Source organism: Staurois parvus, unplaced genomic scaffold, assembly GCF_062004578.1.
Source record: "Staurois parvus isolate SC_StPar_1 unplaced genomic scaffold, SC_StPar_1.0 ptg000460l, whole genome shotgun sequence".
Taxonomy (NCBI): domain Eukaryota; kingdom Metazoa; phylum Chordata; class Amphibia; order Anura; family Ranidae; genus Staurois; species Staurois parvus.
Genome location: NW_028318256.1, coordinates 183,175 through 203,257, shown reverse-complemented (window position 1 = coordinate 203,257; position 20,083 = coordinate 183,175). Strand labels below are relative to the sequence as shown.

At 37.3% G+C, this 20,083-nt stretch overlaps 1 protein-coding gene across 1 annotated transcript in view; it reads left to right on the top strand.

The window, feature by feature from the left end:
• The window catches only part of SLC7A11 (solute carrier family 7 member 11), a gene marked incomplete at its 3' end in the record, with an annotated part of 300,868 nt that overhangs the window by 122,880 nt on the left and 157,905 nt on the right, over nucleotides 1-20,083 (top strand). Inside the window, exon 6 of the mRNA XM_089688911.1 lies at nucleotides 9,237-9,281. Within this exon, the coding sequence (XP_089545037.1) occupies nucleotides 9,237-9,281 (45 nt within the window). The remainder of the gene's footprint in view (nucleotides 1-9,236; nucleotides 9,282-20,083) is intronic.

Sequence of the window (20,083 nt, the reverse complement as noted above, 5' to 3'; positions counted from 1 at the left end):
TTTGAAATATGCATATTTACTGAACTGATGTGTGCTGTAGAAGACAATTTTAGGAGACCATTATTAATGTAGTGAAGGTCATCAGAAATCTCTCATTATACAACAACCATTTATAGGAATATTTGAACTTGTCTGCCAGATAAAAAAGAGCTCATCTGGTGGTCCGAAATAAAATCCAATTTTTCTATGGTTCCACAACTGTTTGCAACAATTCTACCTTTGAATGTGATGATCAGATAGGGGCTGTGTTATAATCAGGGTCTAATTCTTGTAACAGCAGCAGTCAACCCAAGACAATATGGCATGCAGAGAATCCCCATGATCTTGACTTTAGAACAAGTCTTTATTAGTACATCAACTTCTAGCCAAGCCTATATTGTCACTATGAGGCTAAATCATATGTAAGATTTCAACTGCTATTATCAAATAACACTTTAGTCTACCCTATTCATCTATAATGAGTACATTCAAAACTGCTCAGCGGCACTTCATCACACACATAACAGATCATGATATATCTATTTGTCCTGACTTATTTGAAACTGCATCCTGTAGGTTCTCCATTATCTATGATCCTATGTGTTCTTCGCCTAACATTAATTTGATTTGCTATTGAAGCAGACGTAGTTCACAGTGGGGCACTAAGCTTGTATAGATGAACCGTACAGCTGCCATTTGTCTCACTTAGTCTTCAAAACTGCATGGAGGGTGTTTTGTGGGATTATGACTAAAGGCAAACTATGAAACTATTGTGTTGTATATATATTGTATATAGTTAAAACAGATATGTAGTTAAGTTGAAACCTGTGTGTATTTAAGAAATGCATAGGTATGTTCTGTGTACTTGCCACCATTTAAGCTATTTTTTTTTTTTTTTAAATTGAAGCTCCGATATGTATTACATTTTAAGCAACTAGCAAAATCCATAAAGAGAGAAACATATCTGATTATTAAAATAATTTTTGTGTCAAGATTAAAGATTTCAGATGTAAAAATCAACTTTTTGCACCATGATAATGCCTGTAATAGGAGAAAATTGTGTTAATGTACCTCTGCCTAAACAATTTCAGTAGCCATAAGCTTTCCAAATTCAAACATATCAAGAGGCTTTCACTAATTTAAGCATTTCTATTGATTATTTGATGTTTGTCATTTGTCTTCAATACATAAGAATATTTTAAAGAATAGTCATGACCTTAAAGTGGTTCTGACTGCACAGCACCGGAGTATTCTCTCACATGATTTTGGAATCCTTGCCATTCACAGAATCTTGTTGCCGCCAGGAGGCCTGTAAAATCATCTTTTCATATACTTCTTCACTTCATATACTACAGATGTGTTTTTAAACATGTAATGCAGAGTGTTTACATGGGTGCTGGGGCATTAATGAATAAGTGGGCCTTGAATTTTGATGCATGGTCCACTTTAACCACTTGCCCTATTGAGGATTTACCCCTCTTCCTGACCAGGCCATTTTTTGCGTTACGGCACTGTGTTATTTTAACTGACAATTGCGTGGTCATGCAACACTGAACCCAAATGAAATTTATGTCCTTTTTTTTACCCATGAATAGAGCTTTCTTTTGGTGGTATTTGATTGTCTGTGCGTTTTTTATTTTTTGCTCTTTAAAAAAAAATAGACCGACAATTTTGAGAAAATTTTTTTTTACTTTTTGCTATTAAACATGTCCAGAAAACAATTTTTAAAAATCAAATTTCATCATAAATTTAGGCCAAAATGTATTCTGCTACATGTCTTTTCTATAAAAAAAAAACCCAATACGTGTAAAGTTATTGGTTTACATGAAAGTTATAGAGTTTACAAATGGCGGTATATATACTGGAATTTTTTTATTAATACTAGTAATGGCAGCAATCAGCGACTTATAGCAGGACTGTGACGGGCATTCTGACACTGGGGGGAACTGAATTGGTGTCAGTGAAATCCCCAGTGACACTAATACAGTGATCAGTGCTAATAAAAAGCACCGACACTGTACTAATGGCACTGGGCAGAAAGGGGTTAACATGTGGGGCAATCAAAGGGTTAACTGTGTGCTGTGTGCTGTTCCACAGTAAGCTGTGTGTGTGCTTTCAACTGTAAGCACACTGCTTTGCATTGTTCTGTTATGCAGAGCCATACAAAGCAGTGTGCTGGAGCTGGCAAGGGAGAGAACTGTATTGTTTACATACAGTTCTCTCCCTCCATCGGTAATGCTTGGTGAACATCAGGTGCCAGCGAGTAATCACCAGCCAGGACCCGGTGATTGACAGCTGAGGCTGCAAATAGCAGCTCAGGTAGGGCGCGTGCGCGCCCCCTACCCGGAAATGCAAATCACGTATATATAAGTAATTTTGCACACCACTGCCACCCTGTAGCAGTATGTCTGCTATAGGGCGGAAGGAAAGCAGTTAAAGCCAGGAATCAATTTTGATCTGACTTTCAGTGTGATTATATAGTGTTATTTGAATGCTACTTGCATGCTACTTGGACATTACTTGGATGCTACTTGAAAGTGGTTTGCATATTCTATGGAGCCAAAATCATGATGGAATTGAAAGTAGTACAGGAATTTTTTCCAAAATAGCTCTATGCTGAGTCACATTGATATGATTGAAAACAATGTGATTTCCATTTTCATGTGATTCTGTGTGACTCAAGTGAAATCTGAAATCATGCTAGTGTGAACCAGGCCTTAAACTATTGCTTAAAAATGTACTTACTGTATTTTGATAAAACATATTAAATGCACATTTTTGTTATAGAGTTATTATGCAAATACTGTGACTCTACTTGCATATGGTAATATTGCAGTGACTTATACCTCCTGTTTCCTGCTCTATGCCTGACCTGGATGCAGTTCTGTTGTTCAACATGATTCCTCACACCAGCAGCTTTTGTTGTCTTCATTTCTGTACATGAAACTATTTTTTTGCAGGTACAAAAATGTGCATTTATTATTTTTTGCTGCAAGAGTCAGTAAAGCATTGCACCAGTGGTCAGCAGATCACTGGTGCCATGCAGGTCTCCTGCAGATCTGTCAGTATATCTGCTTGCCTGTTCAGGATGTACGAGCAAGCAGATACAGTATACTGGCAGGAAGATTCAATGAACTACCACGGAGCTTCACAGCATCGTGGTAGTTCAATGAGAACTATAAGCCATCAGTCACTATATGACAGCTAGCAAGGGGGAGAGAATATCCCCTGCTAGCTTTCAAAGTGAGGGTTTGGCGGGGGGAGGGGCAGTGCTTTCATTACTGTTACACCCTGAATATGGATGTAACATGTTATAAAAGGTGAACTGATCCTTTAAGTCCTTGCTTGTGTGCTTAAGCTAGTAGGACTTAAACACACACGAGCCAAAAGGAAGCACATTTTGGATGCACACTGAACTTTTCAAAGTGCACAGTGGGGGAACATTTACCAAGCCAACTAGCAACCCTGGTATAAGCAAATCAGTCTGCCTTTTTTCATGTAACAATTTTCCTGTGTATTTGTAACCTATGTGCCTATAAACCTACAGTATATGGCCAATTGATTTGCATAAATATGACAGATTTGTTGCTTAAAATATTTTTTTACTCTAAACAGACGGGCAATTAAGAATTGATCAGGGTCAGGTTTCATTCTGTGGTACTGCTGCGGGGGCAGTTTATTAATCAGGCTGTAACTTTCTAGAAAATCTGTCAAGCTCACTGCTCTAGTTCATGACTGCTCTTCTCCCCATTCAAGTAAATAGAAATTGTTAAAAGAAAATCAAATGCAGGCCAGAACAGGATCATAAACATCCATGAAGGAACTTAAAAGGATCTCAAATTGTCCTCAAATCTAGGCTAAATGCAGCAGAATTCATGCTGCACATGTCCATCTACACAAGCCTTTAAACTGTACAGGTTTTGTTTTTATTGGACCAATGGTACACTAAAAAAAAAGCATTGTGTGTTGTTTTGTGACATTATATACAAATTCCACCCATATAACAGCCTTGTAATAGATACAGTACATCTCTAAATGGCACACAGTTAAATGGACACAATTGTTGAGATTTTTTCCAAACTATTTAGGATGCAAATCTTCTCAGATTCTTTTCTTTATGCTGGCTGCATACTCTTTAAATCAAGTGAACTGATGGTTGGAACCAGCTATCAAACTGTCTGCAGTCGTATAATGTAATCTGTCAGCTGCTTAACGCACCGTTTCTTAATAACATAGCAAAATGTAACAAATTTGTTTTCAAATGTGATGGATTTGATGCCACATCCACAGACAACACAAGGTTAACATTTGTTAGAAAAATAACAGGGAAAGGTAAAACTATAAAATCGCATTAAACTGTTACTACACCCACAGTAAAATCAGTCTGTATATGCAGTAAAGTGTGCTGGTTATTTTCACTGTGGAACCTAAGGGGTTAACCCTCTGCATTGTGTAAAAAGGATATTTGATCCTGTCTTCTCTGATCCTCCCCTTCTTCTACTATCCCCAATCCATCTGCTGATAGAACAGAGCCTTAGGGGCAAGCTGCACATGCTCAGTTTGGTGTGTATTTCTAGAGAGTTTTTTTCTTGGGAGAGTGCATGTGATCAGCACAGGCCCAATCAGCGCTGTCCAGACAGAGGGCCAGGGGTTATGCAGCCTCATAGGACAATCAGGGGAGAATGAAAACTCCTCCTACAAGCATTAACCAGTGCTCTGCTGGACACTGATAGAAATCACAAGACTGCTCTAACTGCTGATGAGAAAAGGTATTTATCAGTTTATATTTACAAAAATAATTGTATTTCTATGTTCTGAATACTGTGGGAGGCCAGATATAGTGAATGCAGGGTCCTGGATTTAGTAACACTTTAAGATATATCTCTAAACTTAGTTGCTAAACTGTTCTGCTAAACTCTAGTATGAATTGTCTTTACCAACTTTGGAACAGGGAAAGAACTTGATAGTATGTCAATACATGACATAGAAACACCAACAACTTGTTGGAGTCATTAGAAAGAGATGGTAAATAGGCAGAAGTACATAGAATGGGGAAATCTGAAGCTTGGATAAAAATGTGGTCAGTGTGGTCATTGTCAAGTACAGTGTGTCATTAAGGTCTACAAACATGCTTTTGTTTCTTTAAATTAAATTAAAATGAATACAATTATATTGAATTAAATTAAAATGTGAATTCAGTTTTTCTTGTATGTTTCTTTTGGACTTTTAGTCTTGGAGCTGTTATATAACACAAACAAATATGGTCTTGTTTCCATAGTTATTCGCTGATCTTTTGACATTTTTCAAGAACGGTACAGATATGACTTCATGACATGATTTCAACTTAAAAAACTTGCAAAGCAATTCACATGAAAAAAAAATTACAAAAACAATAGTGTTTTGAAAATGGATAGCTAAGAGGAATGGGTGTCACGCTGAGGGTGACACTCTTTGCTTTCCAGGTTAATGTCATAGATTTAGGCCTTTTGTGTCATCTACAAGGATGTAGGAAATAAATCTCAGGAAACAGGCTGAGGAAGGTGACAGAGCATCCTTCACTCCACCCAAAATGTATCACATGTGCTCTAAACAAGAGGCAATTTCAACCTTTCACTGCTTGTCTCAATTTACCACTTCCCATATATATTGAAGATGGAATCAGTAGGTGAATTCTGTAATAGCCCTTTAAATACTTTAGAACTTGACACCCTTTGCAACCTATATTTTTACATGTCTAGTCTAACTTAATGATAAAGAGAATCTACAGATGCCTAAGCATTGTATAGAGTAGAGTTACAGTATACACCCACCGGCCACTTTATTAGGTACACCTTGCTAGTGCCAAGAAAATATTCTCTATACCATTACACTACCACCACGAACCTGAACCGTTGATACAAGTCAGAATGGATACAGACTTTCCTGTTGTTTACTCCAAATTCTGACCCTATCATTTGAATGTTGCAGCTGAACCAGTCTGCCCATTATCCTCTGACCTTTGATATCAACATTCTTTTTCATCCATTCAACTGCTGCTCACTGGATATTTTCTCTTTTTCGAACCATTCTCTGTAAACCCTAAAGATGGTTGTGTGTGAAAATCCCAGTAGGTCAACAGTTTTTGAAATATTCAGACCAGCCCATCTAGCACAAACAACCATACCACGTTCAAAGTCACTTAAACCCCCTTTACTCCCCATTCTGATGCTCGGTTTGAACTATAGCAAGTCATCTTCACCACTTCTAGATGCCTAAATGCATTGAGTTGCTGCCATGTGATTGGCTGATTAGCAATTTGTGTTACCAAGCAATTGAACAGGTGTACCTAATAAAGTAGCCAGTGAGTGTATAATTCCGTTAGTAAATGAAGGAGTCAGCTATTTGCTTTGTTAAGAACTGCATTTTGTGAAAAGGCATATCCTCATTGGCTTCTATGCCAATTACAAGTGGGGACTACTATGCAGCAATGCCAATCACCATACCTATATTGCACCTATTGCAGTGAAATAGAACACTGCATACACGTATAGTTTAATGCTTGTGATTTTTTTTTCATATATTCTCTTTTTTTCTCATATGTAAATGTTATCGTATGAAAAGGCTACCTCGTAGTTATATGCTACTAAAGCTAAAACAATACACAGACTACTAGTCAGAATATATTATTATGGCTTTTCATAAAGCAAAGTAGTGCTGGATAAAGTGGACGGAAATTTAAACTGACTTCTATTATAATGCTAATTTGCATAAAATTAATTTCCTTCAAAGCTTACACAACCTACTACATTTTCTGAGATAATTTTCAAACTGAATACAGAGAATAAAAAAAGAGATCCCACTTCCACTAGCTATAAGGGAGAACCATGAAAACGTGAATTATATAACAATGTAGAATATGCCATTACCCATTTTCAGAAGTATTCTGAAAATGGGTAACAATTTAAAAAATCTCCTGACCTTCTAATTTCTGCAGGCATTTCTTAAATTAGATAATGCTGCTATTTGTTTTATACTTAGTCATCAATGATTTGAAATTAATATGGGTCTTGAGAAAAGTAAAGAACAGTAGCTTTAGCTGAAAATGTAATGCAAAACCATCCAGTACACTGATATGATATCGCAGAGACCAAGAGTAAAATTAAATGAGAACAAGCCAAACAGAGAAAAAAAATTAATGGAAAGAAGGAACCAACTATTGCAAAGGGCAGAAAAAGAATTAATAACAGAAGTAAAAACTTGAACATAAGCACAAGGGATGTAAGGGCCTTATATTGTTTCACATTTGTAGGTTTCAAGAGAAAAAGAACACGATACCAAAGTACCTTGACTTGACTTTTTAATGGTTGTAACCACATTAGGATATCTTACCATCAAAGACAATGAGTGATATAAGATGCCAACATAAAATGTTGCTTATCAGCAATCACACAAAACTAAAATTAGTGTACTGCCTAGAAGTGCTTTGAAACCACTAAAAATACCCTTGTATCCAGTTGCATTACTGATGGTTGGACTAAAGTCAGCCACAGATGGATCAAAATGCAGCCCGGTTCAGCAGGGACTGGCAACATTTTGATGCATGTATGGGTGGGCTGGTTGTACACAAGTCAATCTATCGATCGACTTGTGTACAACCAGCCTGTTGTTTTTTTTTCCAAATGATCAGTGCCGCCGGCTATAACAGGCAGCACTTATCATTGTATTCTGATGGTGGGGAAGGATCCCTGCTGTCAGAACACAATACCACAGAGGGAAGAATTCCCCCATCCACATAGAATGTGCAGATGGAGGAATAGGTTGATATTTAGTTTTTTCCCCCCCCAAAAAAAAGATCAGTCTGTGTGTCATTAAATGTCATTAGGTCTAAATGGTAGTATGAAATCACATGGTTTATCATCATCCTTTTTTGAGATTCCAAGCAATTGTTGAATGGTCCAAATTTTACGAGAAAACAGACCTGTGCTGTGCTGGAGCATCATCTTGCTATCTAGCAATCCCCTAGATTTTCCCTAAGTCACCCTCACTTACAGTAGATACATCAGTAAATAAGCAGACCAGATTTTTTTAGTGCAAGGTCCTCCCTAATTATAACATTTAATTATCATACCGTTATTATGTAAAACATGCTGGTTAATTTCTTTGGGGGGGGTTAAAAAAAGCTGGGGACTATGGGACCAGGGTATTAAATGAGCAGTACATGTTCACATTGCATCATGAATTTAAATTTTACAAAAGGAGATTCATTTAGCTTAGTAAATGTGGTAAAAAGCTTTTCTAACTTCAAGCATCCAACTGTGGGAACAAAAATCCATTTTTTTTTATCTACCTTTCACATAATTGGATAATTAATTGGGTAAGTTAAGTGAATATTCAGTTTTCAAAGTTAACATGCTATAGTCCTTAGTAAGGCAGGATATTATGAAATTTCCTATCCTTTAACCACATGTTGAAGGAAAGAAAATTGCTCAATTTCCCCATTAACACCGACTCCCACTACGCTGTTGTAGTCTGACAGCAGGAGGTTTCCCATCTGTCAGAATACAATGCTGGTGAGTTTCGGGTGCGTTTTCAATTCACTGGGAGATGGTGACAACATTTATTGATTGGAGTTGTTTTGCTACAAGCAAGGGCACTTTATGATGGTGGATGCACATAATTTCAACACATTTTTAATTAATTTTGGTTTGCACCATTTTTTTCTCACGGAAATTCATTTGACATTTTGTAATATATCATTTTCTGATATGCTTTAATCATTTTATCATATGTTTAGCGCTGCACATCACATTTTTAGTCACTGCTGGCTGCTATAGCCGTTAGTGATTGAATGAACAAAACCAGACAGGCTGGTTGTACTGAATTCGATCAATGGACTGCAGAACATGCCAAATTTTGATCAGTCTATGGCCGGCTTAAGTAAACTCCATTGTCTATAAGATCAACGTCTAAAATCATCTTTTTTTACAGGTCTAGGGCTTACCTATACAAATTGCTCTGCCCAGTGTGAGTGAAGGAATTATATGGCCAGAAATTATAATCATTTGCAGTAAATTGAAGCATCCATGAAATTGATTCTATTTGTTGTGATGAACCCGATGCTACCACATCTAGCTAATTTAACTTGAATTACAATAGCCAATTAAAAAGTCAGCTTATAAATAAACCAATATTAAATGCAATATAAATAAAATAATGATGTCTTTAACAATGACTATTCCTAAATGTAAAGCTCACAAATACTTTTTTTTTCTTTTTAGGTTCTACCTCAATTTTGTTACTGAAGAAGTAGAAAACCCAGACAGGTAAGTGCATAGCAAAATGTGATAATATGTAAAGAATTTGCATTTTAAATGTGTTAAGTGAATACCTACTCAACATTTTGTTTTCCATTATAGATGGTATAGGGTGGGTTAGGTACCACACCAAGTATTTATAAGTGTATTGCTCCTGATGGAGATCACTTCTAACTAATAAAAAGTTTCAGAACAAAGCTCACATTTTTAAATTCAGACCGGAGTGTGGAGGGAGCCTATTATATTTGCAGAGAGAATCTCATGATTGGAGGTGAGGTCAGTAACATGGCTTAGATAGGTCTCCTCCTTTTTTTTTTTTTTTTTATTTTAACTTAATCATTTTATCGGTGATCTGCTTTCCTTTGAGTCCAAAATATGCATGTGTAAAGCCAAGCACAGTGTTTTTTTTTTTATTAGACTTTTTTTTAAAGACCACACCACTGCTTTGTAAATGGGCGCCCCAAGCAAATTAGTTTTAAAGTTTTTCACATTGCTCTACCCTTTCTTTGTATTTATTTTCTTTATTTCTAGCAAAATCTTCTGTTTACCACCAGCAATGGCTGTGTCCATACAGACCAATCTACATGACACATCTCTTCATTGATTTCATACATTTATGGGGTTTCCACTCTTTGTCATCCATTTTGAACTTCCTCTCTGCATGCAAAATGTTTTTAAAGTCCCACAATTATATCCTTTTCCACTTCACTCTCATGCGTCTAGCTGCTGGAGATATATGTCTGCTAGATCTTGCGTTTCTTTTCTTTGTGGCAGCTTTTGGCAGCGTGGTAATTGCTATTAAGCACAGGCAGATGTCTCTATCCTAAGAGACGATGCTTGAGACTGGCATGACAATAGAGGAGAACTAGGAGTTTCCAGTCAGATAGCCAGTCATAGTTTTGCAATGTCAAACAGTATGTCTTCAATCAGCATTCACTGAACTGCTGTGCTGAACTACTGTGCTGGCTGCTAGCTTGGTCTTCATTCATCTCTTTCTCCTTATATGTAAGTAGTGTATGTTATAAGCGTCAGACAGTAGTCTGACACTAAATTAACCCTGTCACTTAAAGGCTTTAACAGCTTTTTAGCTCTGTATCTTGTAAGTTAGAAACTGAGCAGATAAAATGGAATTTATAGTTACACAAAAATGCCAGAGTTTACAGAACTCTGTTGGAGTGATAACTAACACATATACTTTTTTTTAGTGTGAACAGGGTTGGAGAGCTGGTATGAAAGGCTATTTTCACCTTTCTGACATTTTTGCATGCTACGTACATATTTAGGGTGGGGTATGCCATGCAACATGGTTACTTTTTGCAACCTCTCACCCTTAAATTAGCTACCTCCCACTACTTTTGTTGTTTTTTTTATAATTTAGCATGGACATGAGCCTGTGAATGTGTGGATCTGTGAATGGAATACTACAAGTCCTATCTGCCACCATGACATAAGGGCATGTAATTTTCCAAAGAGTATATGTATGGTAGTTCATTGATTACTTCCCCAGCTCCAAAACCAAAGATCAACACCTTCAGAAGGATCTGGGCTGGAAGAAGAAACTGTAGGAGAATGTGCTTTAAACCCAAGATCCATTGATCATTGCTGCAATGTTTTACAGACTCCAAAGCAAATAACCTAATAAATGAGCATTTGTTTGTGCAATATAGATGAGTTTACAAATTTTTCTTTTTCAAACATTGGAATATGCTTTTAGTAATCAGGTATAGTTTTTTTTCAATTGGATTAAAAATTTGTACGTTCAGGACAATTATACTGGAAAACTTTTTGTTTCGTTTTTGGTGAATTTTGTTTTAGTGTTTTGGTGAAATTGGAAGGGTTAGATCATCTGTTGAGTTTTATTGCTGTCTGTGTCTCCACTGGGGAGATGTAGCCCTCTATTTGCAACAGTGATCATTGTCAATAGGAAAGAAAGTACGGGAAAGTCTAAAATTTTATAGCACTCCCCAGAACAAGAAGTATAGGGAAATCTTCAAATGGGAAGGGGGGGGGGGGGGTATAATTGATAACTGACACATGTACTTTTTTAGTGTGAACAGGGTTGGAGAGATGGTATTAAAGGATATTTTGACCTTTCTGACATTGTTTCATGTTACGTACATATTTAAGGTGGGGTATACCATGCAACAAGGTTACTTTTTGCAACCCCTCACCCTTAAATTGCCTACCTCCCACTACTTCTGTTATTTTGGGGGGTTTTTTTGTTTTTTTTTTATAACTTGGCATGGACATGAGGTTGTGAATGTGTGGATCTGTGAATGGAATACTACATGTCCTATCTGCCATCATGACATAAGGGCATGTAGTTTTCAATAGAGTATACATATGGTAGTTCATTGTTTACTTCCCCAACTCCAAAACCAAATATCCATACCTTCATTAGGATCTGGGGCTGGAAGAAGAAACTGTAGGAGAATGTGCTTTAAACCCAAGATCCAGTGATCATTGCTGCAATGTTGTACAGGCTCCAAAGCAAAAAACGTAATAAATGAGCATTTGTTTGCTTGTGCAATATAGGTGAGTTTACAATGTTTTCTTTTGCAAACATTGGAATATGCTTTTAGTAATCAGGTATAGTTTTTTTCAATTGGATTAAAAATCTGTACGTTCAGGACTATTATACTGGAAAACTTTTTGTTTCATTTTTGGTGAATTTTGTTTTAGTGTTTTGGTGAAATTGGAAGGGGTAGATCATCTGTTGAGTTTTATTGCTGTCTGTGTTTCCACTGGGGAGGTGTAGCCCTCTATTTGCAACAGTGATCATTGTCAATAGGAAAGAAAGTGCGGGAAAGTCTAAAATTATATAGCAGTCCCCAGAACAAGCAATATTGGGAAATCTTCAAATGGGAGCATCCGTTCCAGGTATCACTGTCTAAGAAGGAAATTACCTTCACTTTTCCTCTAATTTCCTGTGAAATCTCTGGGACAGAAAGTAAAGGTAAGCTTCCCTAATTGTAGACAGAGAAAGTAAATAACTTGGCAGGGGTTAAGCAAGATCACTGCAGGAGTATTAGTTTCACTGCATTTGTAAATGATATTTTGTGCATATCTTTGGGCACGTGTTTAGAAAATCAGACAACCAATGATCAGGCTTTGATTCATAAGCAAAACCGCTTAGCTCTCAACTCATAACCTAAAGTTTCATTTTTTTGCAATCCCATTTGAAATCTTTGTAACAATGTCATTGCTTGCACCTGCACAGAATGCTGGAAATTTGAACAAATAGTCATAACGAGCCTTAATAAATATCTTGATCATGCATATATTTTGGTACATGCAAATGATGGTTAAAGCTTCTTTGCTTACTAACTCATGAGAAATGTGTTTATTTAATTTCTCTCTAAGATGGTGATGCATGGCTGATGATCGGATTGTTTGCAAGAGTTTGACTCTGTTGCTATTGTATGTTTTAAATTAATTGTTAAAACAGGCAGATGCTTTTACTGTGTTTTCCCAGCTGTTGACACTGAACAATCTGCATTATTGTAAAGAATTGTTCAGTTTTTTTAAGCAGACATATCATTATTGCTTATGAATTGTACAATGCAGTTGTGTTTTAGATAATATCATTGTTGAATATGAAAGCAGAAATCCCATTTCCTATTTGAAAAAAAAAATGCAAACACAAAATATACATGTGAACAGCAAAGTAATAACAAGGCGAATTGAGAGAGTTTGCAAGAACTTGAGCATGTGTTTGTTTTTTTTTTATAAACCAAGCCTTCCAGCTGTCCCTGTTTCAGACACATATCCCTTTACTTGTCTTTTAGACAGACTTGTACCTATTGTACTGTAGATATTTTAATCTATATAAATGTACGCATTTAGAGAAAAAGTATATCCCTTTATAAGTAGAGTAACCCCATGGAGTATACATTACAAATACGGGAGGTCTAGCCGACAAATCTTGAAAACAAAACTGCTAATGCGCTCATTTGTGGACTTCTCTTTGTACACAATCTGATCGAGTAGACAAACAGTTTACATACAGTATTTCTATTTTACTGTCAGCAAAACTGTCAATGGCCACCCCCAACCCCCACTATTTCTAATTTGTTGTCAGGTTGCAAGACTATGTCATGTTTACTTAGAAATTACTTTAAGCAAGTAGAGCCTTGTGATACAGTAGCAGTTCCATTAGTGACCTTGTTAAACAGACAATGAATCAGTGAAAGATATGTCCAAAATAGACATTTTCAATATAATGTTCTTTGATTGCAAATAGAGATTGGTGAATAATCAAACAATCATTCAGCTCCAAGGATCTATTCTGCAGGTCTTTTGATTTTTTTTTACTTTATTTATTTGTTTATTTTTTGAAGAAACATTGTTTAGCCTCTAACATTTCTTAACCACTTTCCCTCCTGAGGATTTACCTCTCTTCCAGACCTGGCCATTTTTTGTGTTATGGTGCTGGGTTATTTTAATTGATGATTGCGCGGTCATGCAACGCTGCACCAAAATCAAATTTATGTCCATTTTCTTCTATGAATTGAGCATTTTTTCCACGATATTTGATTGTCTGTGCATTTTTTATTTTTTTGTGCTATAAAAAAAAAGACCAACAATTTTGAGAAAAAAACAATTTTTTTTTTTTGCTATTAAACATGTCCAGTAAATTTTTTTTTTTTTAAATCTAATTTCAGCATAAATTTAGGCCAAAGTGTATTCTGCTACATGTCTTTGCTAGAAAAAAACCCCAATACGTGTAAATTAATTGGTTGACGTAAAAGATATAGCGTTTACAAATGGCGGTATAGATAATGGAATTTTTTTATTTATTCTATTTTTACAAGTAATGGAGGCAATCAGCAACTTATAGCAGGACTGCTGCGGGCATTCTGACACTGGGGGGAACTGGCTTGGTGTCACTGACATCCCCAGTGACACCAATACAGTGATCAGTGCTAAAAAAAAAAGCACTGACACTGTACTAATGGCACTGGGCAGGAAGAGGTTAACATGAGGGGCGATCAAAGGGTTAACAGTGTGTTGTGTGCTGTTTCACTTGTGTTTGTGTCCGTGTGCTTCACTATAATCACACTGCTTTGCATGGCTGTGCTGTGTACTGCCAGCCAAAACAGTGTGCATGAGCAGACAGGGAGGAAAACTGTATTGTTTACATACAGTTCTCCTCCCCATTGAAGATGCTTGGTAATCACTTTGCGTCAGCAAGTAATTGCCTGCCGATGCCCAGATTGACAGTCGCGACCTCGAATGGCAGTGCGGGTAGGGCGCACGTGTCCCCTACCTGGAAATGCAAAATCACATATACTGTATATACGTGCTTTTGTGCACCCCTGCCTCTCTGTAGCAGTATATCTGCTATAGGGCAGTCAGAAAGGGGTTATTAAATTAATAAAAGTAACTGATCATTGACAGCACAGGGCTGAAGCATTTGCCCTGAAATCCTAAACTTCAGTTACTGTGCAGAAGATCTATAATTTAATACGGTACTGGAAGCCCCAGAGTAAAGCAGACATGGGTAAACTTTGTTGCCCCAGGATTTACTCTAGGTTGATGTGTTTAACGAAGAGGAGGGCAGTCAGGGGAGCATTTGCTGTTGAAAGGGCTAATTTAAGCTGGTGTCTTCTTGAACTAGAATAATGGATCCTCTTTAACAGGTCACTAAGGCTGGAGAAGTTTAACCCCTCTTTTACCCACACTGTCTTTTTAGTGTACTACGGAGAACGTTTTGAGTGTTTTAAAGGGTCTTATGGGGGCATCCCTTTCCAACTTAAGGACCTAAAAGATAAAGAGACTGGTATTAAAATACTACAAATCCCTCTCTGGAGGTGCTGATCCTTATGCTTGGTATAATATGCTGCCATCACTATGGGCTGAATTTTTTTATTTCACCAAAAAAGTAAAAACAAAAAAACAACATACCATGCCCATCAATTTGACTGTAGTTTAGGGTCATTTACCTGTGAACTAGTCCCATCCCAGATGAATCTCAAACCTGGTGGATCAATTAACTACTTTCATCTATCTGCAAATGATTTTATAAATTATATTAGAAAACATTAAAATAATAAAAAAATCTATGTTTTTCCCTAGCTACCATTGAGATAATTATTTATTTTTCTAAAAAAATAGGAAAATAAATCTATTTTTGTAACTGTGTGCAATATTTTAAAACCCCAGAACACTATTTAGTCTTTGGTTTTCTTAGTATGCTCTTTGGGTTGTGCTTGATAATGATATTTATCTGAAAGAACACAGTACATGCTGGTATTTGTAAATGTGAGAACATTGTGTCCTATGTGTATCAGGTATAGACCAGTTTTTAATTTGCTACATAAAATGATAGGAGAGATAGTAATGGATGTTCAAAGTTGAAAGCATGATAAAATAAATATTAGGTCATTTTAAAGATGAAGTAATTCTTTATTAAGATATACTAAGAGCAGTTTAAAACAACTACGGCCATTGTAATTTCTAATTGTAGCCCTTATTGCGCCTTTCCACTTGTGTTTTTTCTCCCATTAACCTTCATTGCATAATTCTTCTGTCCCTTTACACTGAAAAAGTCAAGATTAGAACCCTAACACTAAGTCACTAAAATGTATATCATTCCATTTCCCTGAGGCAGGATAAATTTATGTGGTTTAATTTTTAGTTAAAAATTATCAATATGGTTTAATGGGGGAAACCTGAGCTGAGATAAAATACATGCATGGAAAGGACAGTGTGGTTCAGATTCCCAGGACAAATCTTATGGCATTTAAGGGCCACTAAGGAATCCAAGTTGGTACACTTAACGCAGCATTTCTGAGAGACTGAAGAGATTGATAGGCGAAAAACATACAAAAGGGCAAAGTGTGCAGACTAAGGACTGTATAAACATTCATTAACCGCTTGCTCGCTGCCCTATAGTAGAACGTAGAATATATACATGATTTACATTTCCAGGTAGGGGGCACACGCACTGCCCTACCTACGCCACCCTTGGTGGCTACAGATGTCAATCTCCGAGTCCTGGCTGGAGATTCTCTGCTGGCACCCAGCAATCACTGCATAAAACTGACAGGGGAGAGACCTCTCTCTTCTGCCAGCAAGGACATGCTGCTTTGTATTTCTCTGCACAGCAGAGAAATGCAAAGCATAATGTCTCCCTAGTAAAACACACACACAACACATTATGTAAAACAGCACACAACACACAGCTAACAGTTGAAAGCACACAGATATACTGCTACAGAGAGGCATGGGTGCACAAAATCATGTATATACAGTATACATGATTTTGCATTTCCAGGTAGGGGGCGCGTGCTCCCTAGTCGCACTGCCATTCGTGGTCGCGACTGTCAATCACCGGGTCCCACCCGGGGATTACTCACTGACTCCCAGTGATTACCAAGCATCTTCGATGGGGAGGAGAAATGTATGTAAACAATACAGTTTTCCTCCCTGTCTGCTCATGCACACTGTTTTGGCTGGCAGTGCACAGCACAGCCACGCAAAGCAGTGTGATTACAGTGAAGCACGCGGACACAAATACAAGTGAAACAGCACACAGCACACTGTTAACCCTTTGATTGCCCCACACGTTAACCCCTTCCTGCCTAGTGCCATTAGTACAGTGTCACTGCTTTTTATTAGCACTGATCACTGAATTAGTGTCATTGGGATGTCCACCGCAGTCCCACAGTCCCGCTATAAGTCGCTGATCACCGCCATTACTAGTATAACAAAAAAAAAATTCAGTATATATACCACCATTTATAGATGCTATAACTATAAATCTTTTTTTTTTCTAGAGCAAAAAATAAAAAATGTAGAGGTGATCAAATACCACCGAAAGAAAGCTCTATTTGTGGAAAAAAAAAGACATACATTTTATTAATGTACAGCATTGCATGACAGCACAATTGTCGGTTAAAGTAACGCAGTGCCGTATCACACAAAATGGCCTGGTCAGGAAGGGGGGGGGTAAATCCTCTGGAGGGCAAGTGGTTAAAGGAAGACAATTAGCAACTCACAAGAAGTGAAACTACTTGAGCTTATCATGGCTCTCAAAATAATTCCCAGCTGTGAAGGACGCCAAAGAAACTATCACAGTAGATACACTGGATATGGTCAGAATGGCCCCTGCAATAGCTAAAGAGACAGCAAAGGGGCTCCAAACTAAGTGGAACAAGGTAGAGAGGTGGACACAACTCACAATAATTGGCAACTCACTGTGTGTGGATGATCTTATGCATTATAGTCATGAATGCGTCTGCAACTGGAAGGAGGAGGCAGCCTGGATCCCAAGATGCATCCTCTGCAGTGGTGGTGGAGTGTGGTAGCTGGGGTAACAAGCATTAGGATGGGAAACAGGATACAGCAAATGTGGATCAATGAAGCACAGGCGAGGACAGGAAGTGCCCAAGCAGGAAGTGATGTCGGGGGCATGGCTATGTGTTTCAAGGCCCATACCTCCTTTTCAAGCTAGCTGGCTGGGAAAAGAGGCATGGGCCTCAAAACCCATTATGAAAGAAACCAAAAGTGACAAGCATTTCATCACTTCCAGTTTCAGTTCTGTGTCTTCCTGGCTGATATCAGCCAAGGAAACAGTCGATCAAACCAATCTTGATTTGATTGGTTGCCTTGGAGAGCAGAGGAGGGATTAGAGATCTAATAGATCCATGAATTCTTAATAAAGAGTACTTGTCACTGCCAAGCTATCATTTACAATAAATGGTTATGTTAATATAATAAGAAGGAAATATTTAAAAACATGTATTTTTATAATGATTTAAGTACACCATTCATGAATAAAATAAAACCTCCCTTACCCTTACAAACTAATAGTATGAGAAAAACATACATAGCAATGCCAGAGATATATACAGTAGGTAAAGTTATATGTAAATATGCAATTGACTTGACATGGACTGATTAGGAGATATTTACTTGTATAGCAGCTCACTGTTCTCTCAATGGATGACATGCTATCCACTCAGAGAGCTGTGCTACGGCTGTGATTCCCACATGCATGAGCAGGAGTTACGTCATTACGGCTTGGCTACTCTAGTGGCTTTAGCTTGCGAACCCACAAAGAAGATTGGGGAAAGATGAACGCCCTTTCAGCAGTGACGGCTTGCAGCTGGAGGGCTTCATTTTAAGTAAGCCTTACATAATGTGCTTGTTTGTGATGCATACTATCACATTATGCTCTTAACTTCAGGGCGAAGATTTGTTTTGTTTTGTTTTTTTTTGTGGTTTCCTGCTGCTTTAAGCTCAATGCAATGTTCCTTGTGCTGTTGTCATATCCACTCATCAAGAGTGTCGGCTATGCCTACCCTTTCAGCCCATCTCCTTCATTTAATGAAGCTGTACTTCTATGAAGAAAAAAACAGTCTGTGAATGAAGGACCTTTGAATGAAAAATCTTTCATTCATCCACCTGTCCTCCATTCATAGATTGTTTTTCATTCATGGAAGCTAAAGTACAACCTTTATGAATGAAGAAGGAGGTGGGCCTTGTGCTGATCTTTTTTTGTCCTTTGTAATTAAATTTTTTTGCCAAATTTAGACTTTGTGAATAGAAGAGGTGGACAGAAAGGGTGGGCATAGTCAGCCCTCTGACACAGATCCCTTGGGTTAATGAAACCCCGCAGCACCAGAACATTACAGCAGCCAGGGTAGGAGGGATCAACTAAATCTTCAGCCAGCAGCAGAAAGGACGCAACCCATTGATATCCATTGTGCTGATTTTTATAAACATTTTTGACTAAACTTAGGCTTTAAGACTTAGCAGCACAATTATTCAAAGATATTATATTTTTTCGATGCAGACTGATGTTATTTGTAATAAACACAATCAAACTCTGCTTAAAAAAAAAAAAAAGTTAATAGGAAACTTTGTACAACAAGTAAGTAAATAATCTGCAAACATATTTTTCCATTCTTGAACCTTACTGGTTAGAGCAGCAAACTATCTACACATTTTTTATTTGATAATGCAGAAAATAATTATGTATCATTTTAAAGTCAGAACAGGAGAATAGCTAAGGCTAATTTGTATACTTCAGTTATGTGGAGTAATCACTGGAACAATAATTGCCTTTTGCAAATCAGAAATGGAAATTCTTTAATAGTTGACTACATGACAAGCACAAACATTGCACTTTTCAACATTTAATATAAATAGCCATATTACAGCTTGTGAGTAATGAGATAACAGCTCCCCTTAAAACCTGGACTCAGCCCCCTATGCTCTGCTTTGTGTCACTGACCTGCAACACATTGATCAAAAATTCTCATGCAGAGCATGGACTTTATCTTAGACACAGCATTGAGTCTCCAAACAGATTTATTTCAGATCATCAGAGGGAGCTGTTTTTTGCTCTCCTTTGCACATTTTATTGTCATATCAATCTAGTGTCCTCTACGCTTAAAAAATGTGTGCTGGACACTTGCAAGCAAGATAGCATGTTTGAATATGGGCTGCAATTTATATAAATCCTTCACATCAAAAGTTGAATTATCAATAACTACCAGACATTCATGAATTTTATAAGAATAAAGTCATATGTTGGGGAATGCAGCTATCTGTGCTCTGGAATAGGCTGCAGCATTACTTTAAATTGCTTCACTGCTCTTCTGCTAAGCCTACATTTCCCATTTGCTTTCATTCCCACAATAGCAGCCATAGACTACGTAATGATATGACACTGTCCATTTAAATGACATACTAGTATTAAGAAATACAGTTGCAGAGAGAAGAACGAGGATGCACCTAATATGTAACTCATACACAATCATCTATTGAAATATATTGCTCTCAGGTCCCCTTCGGCAGGG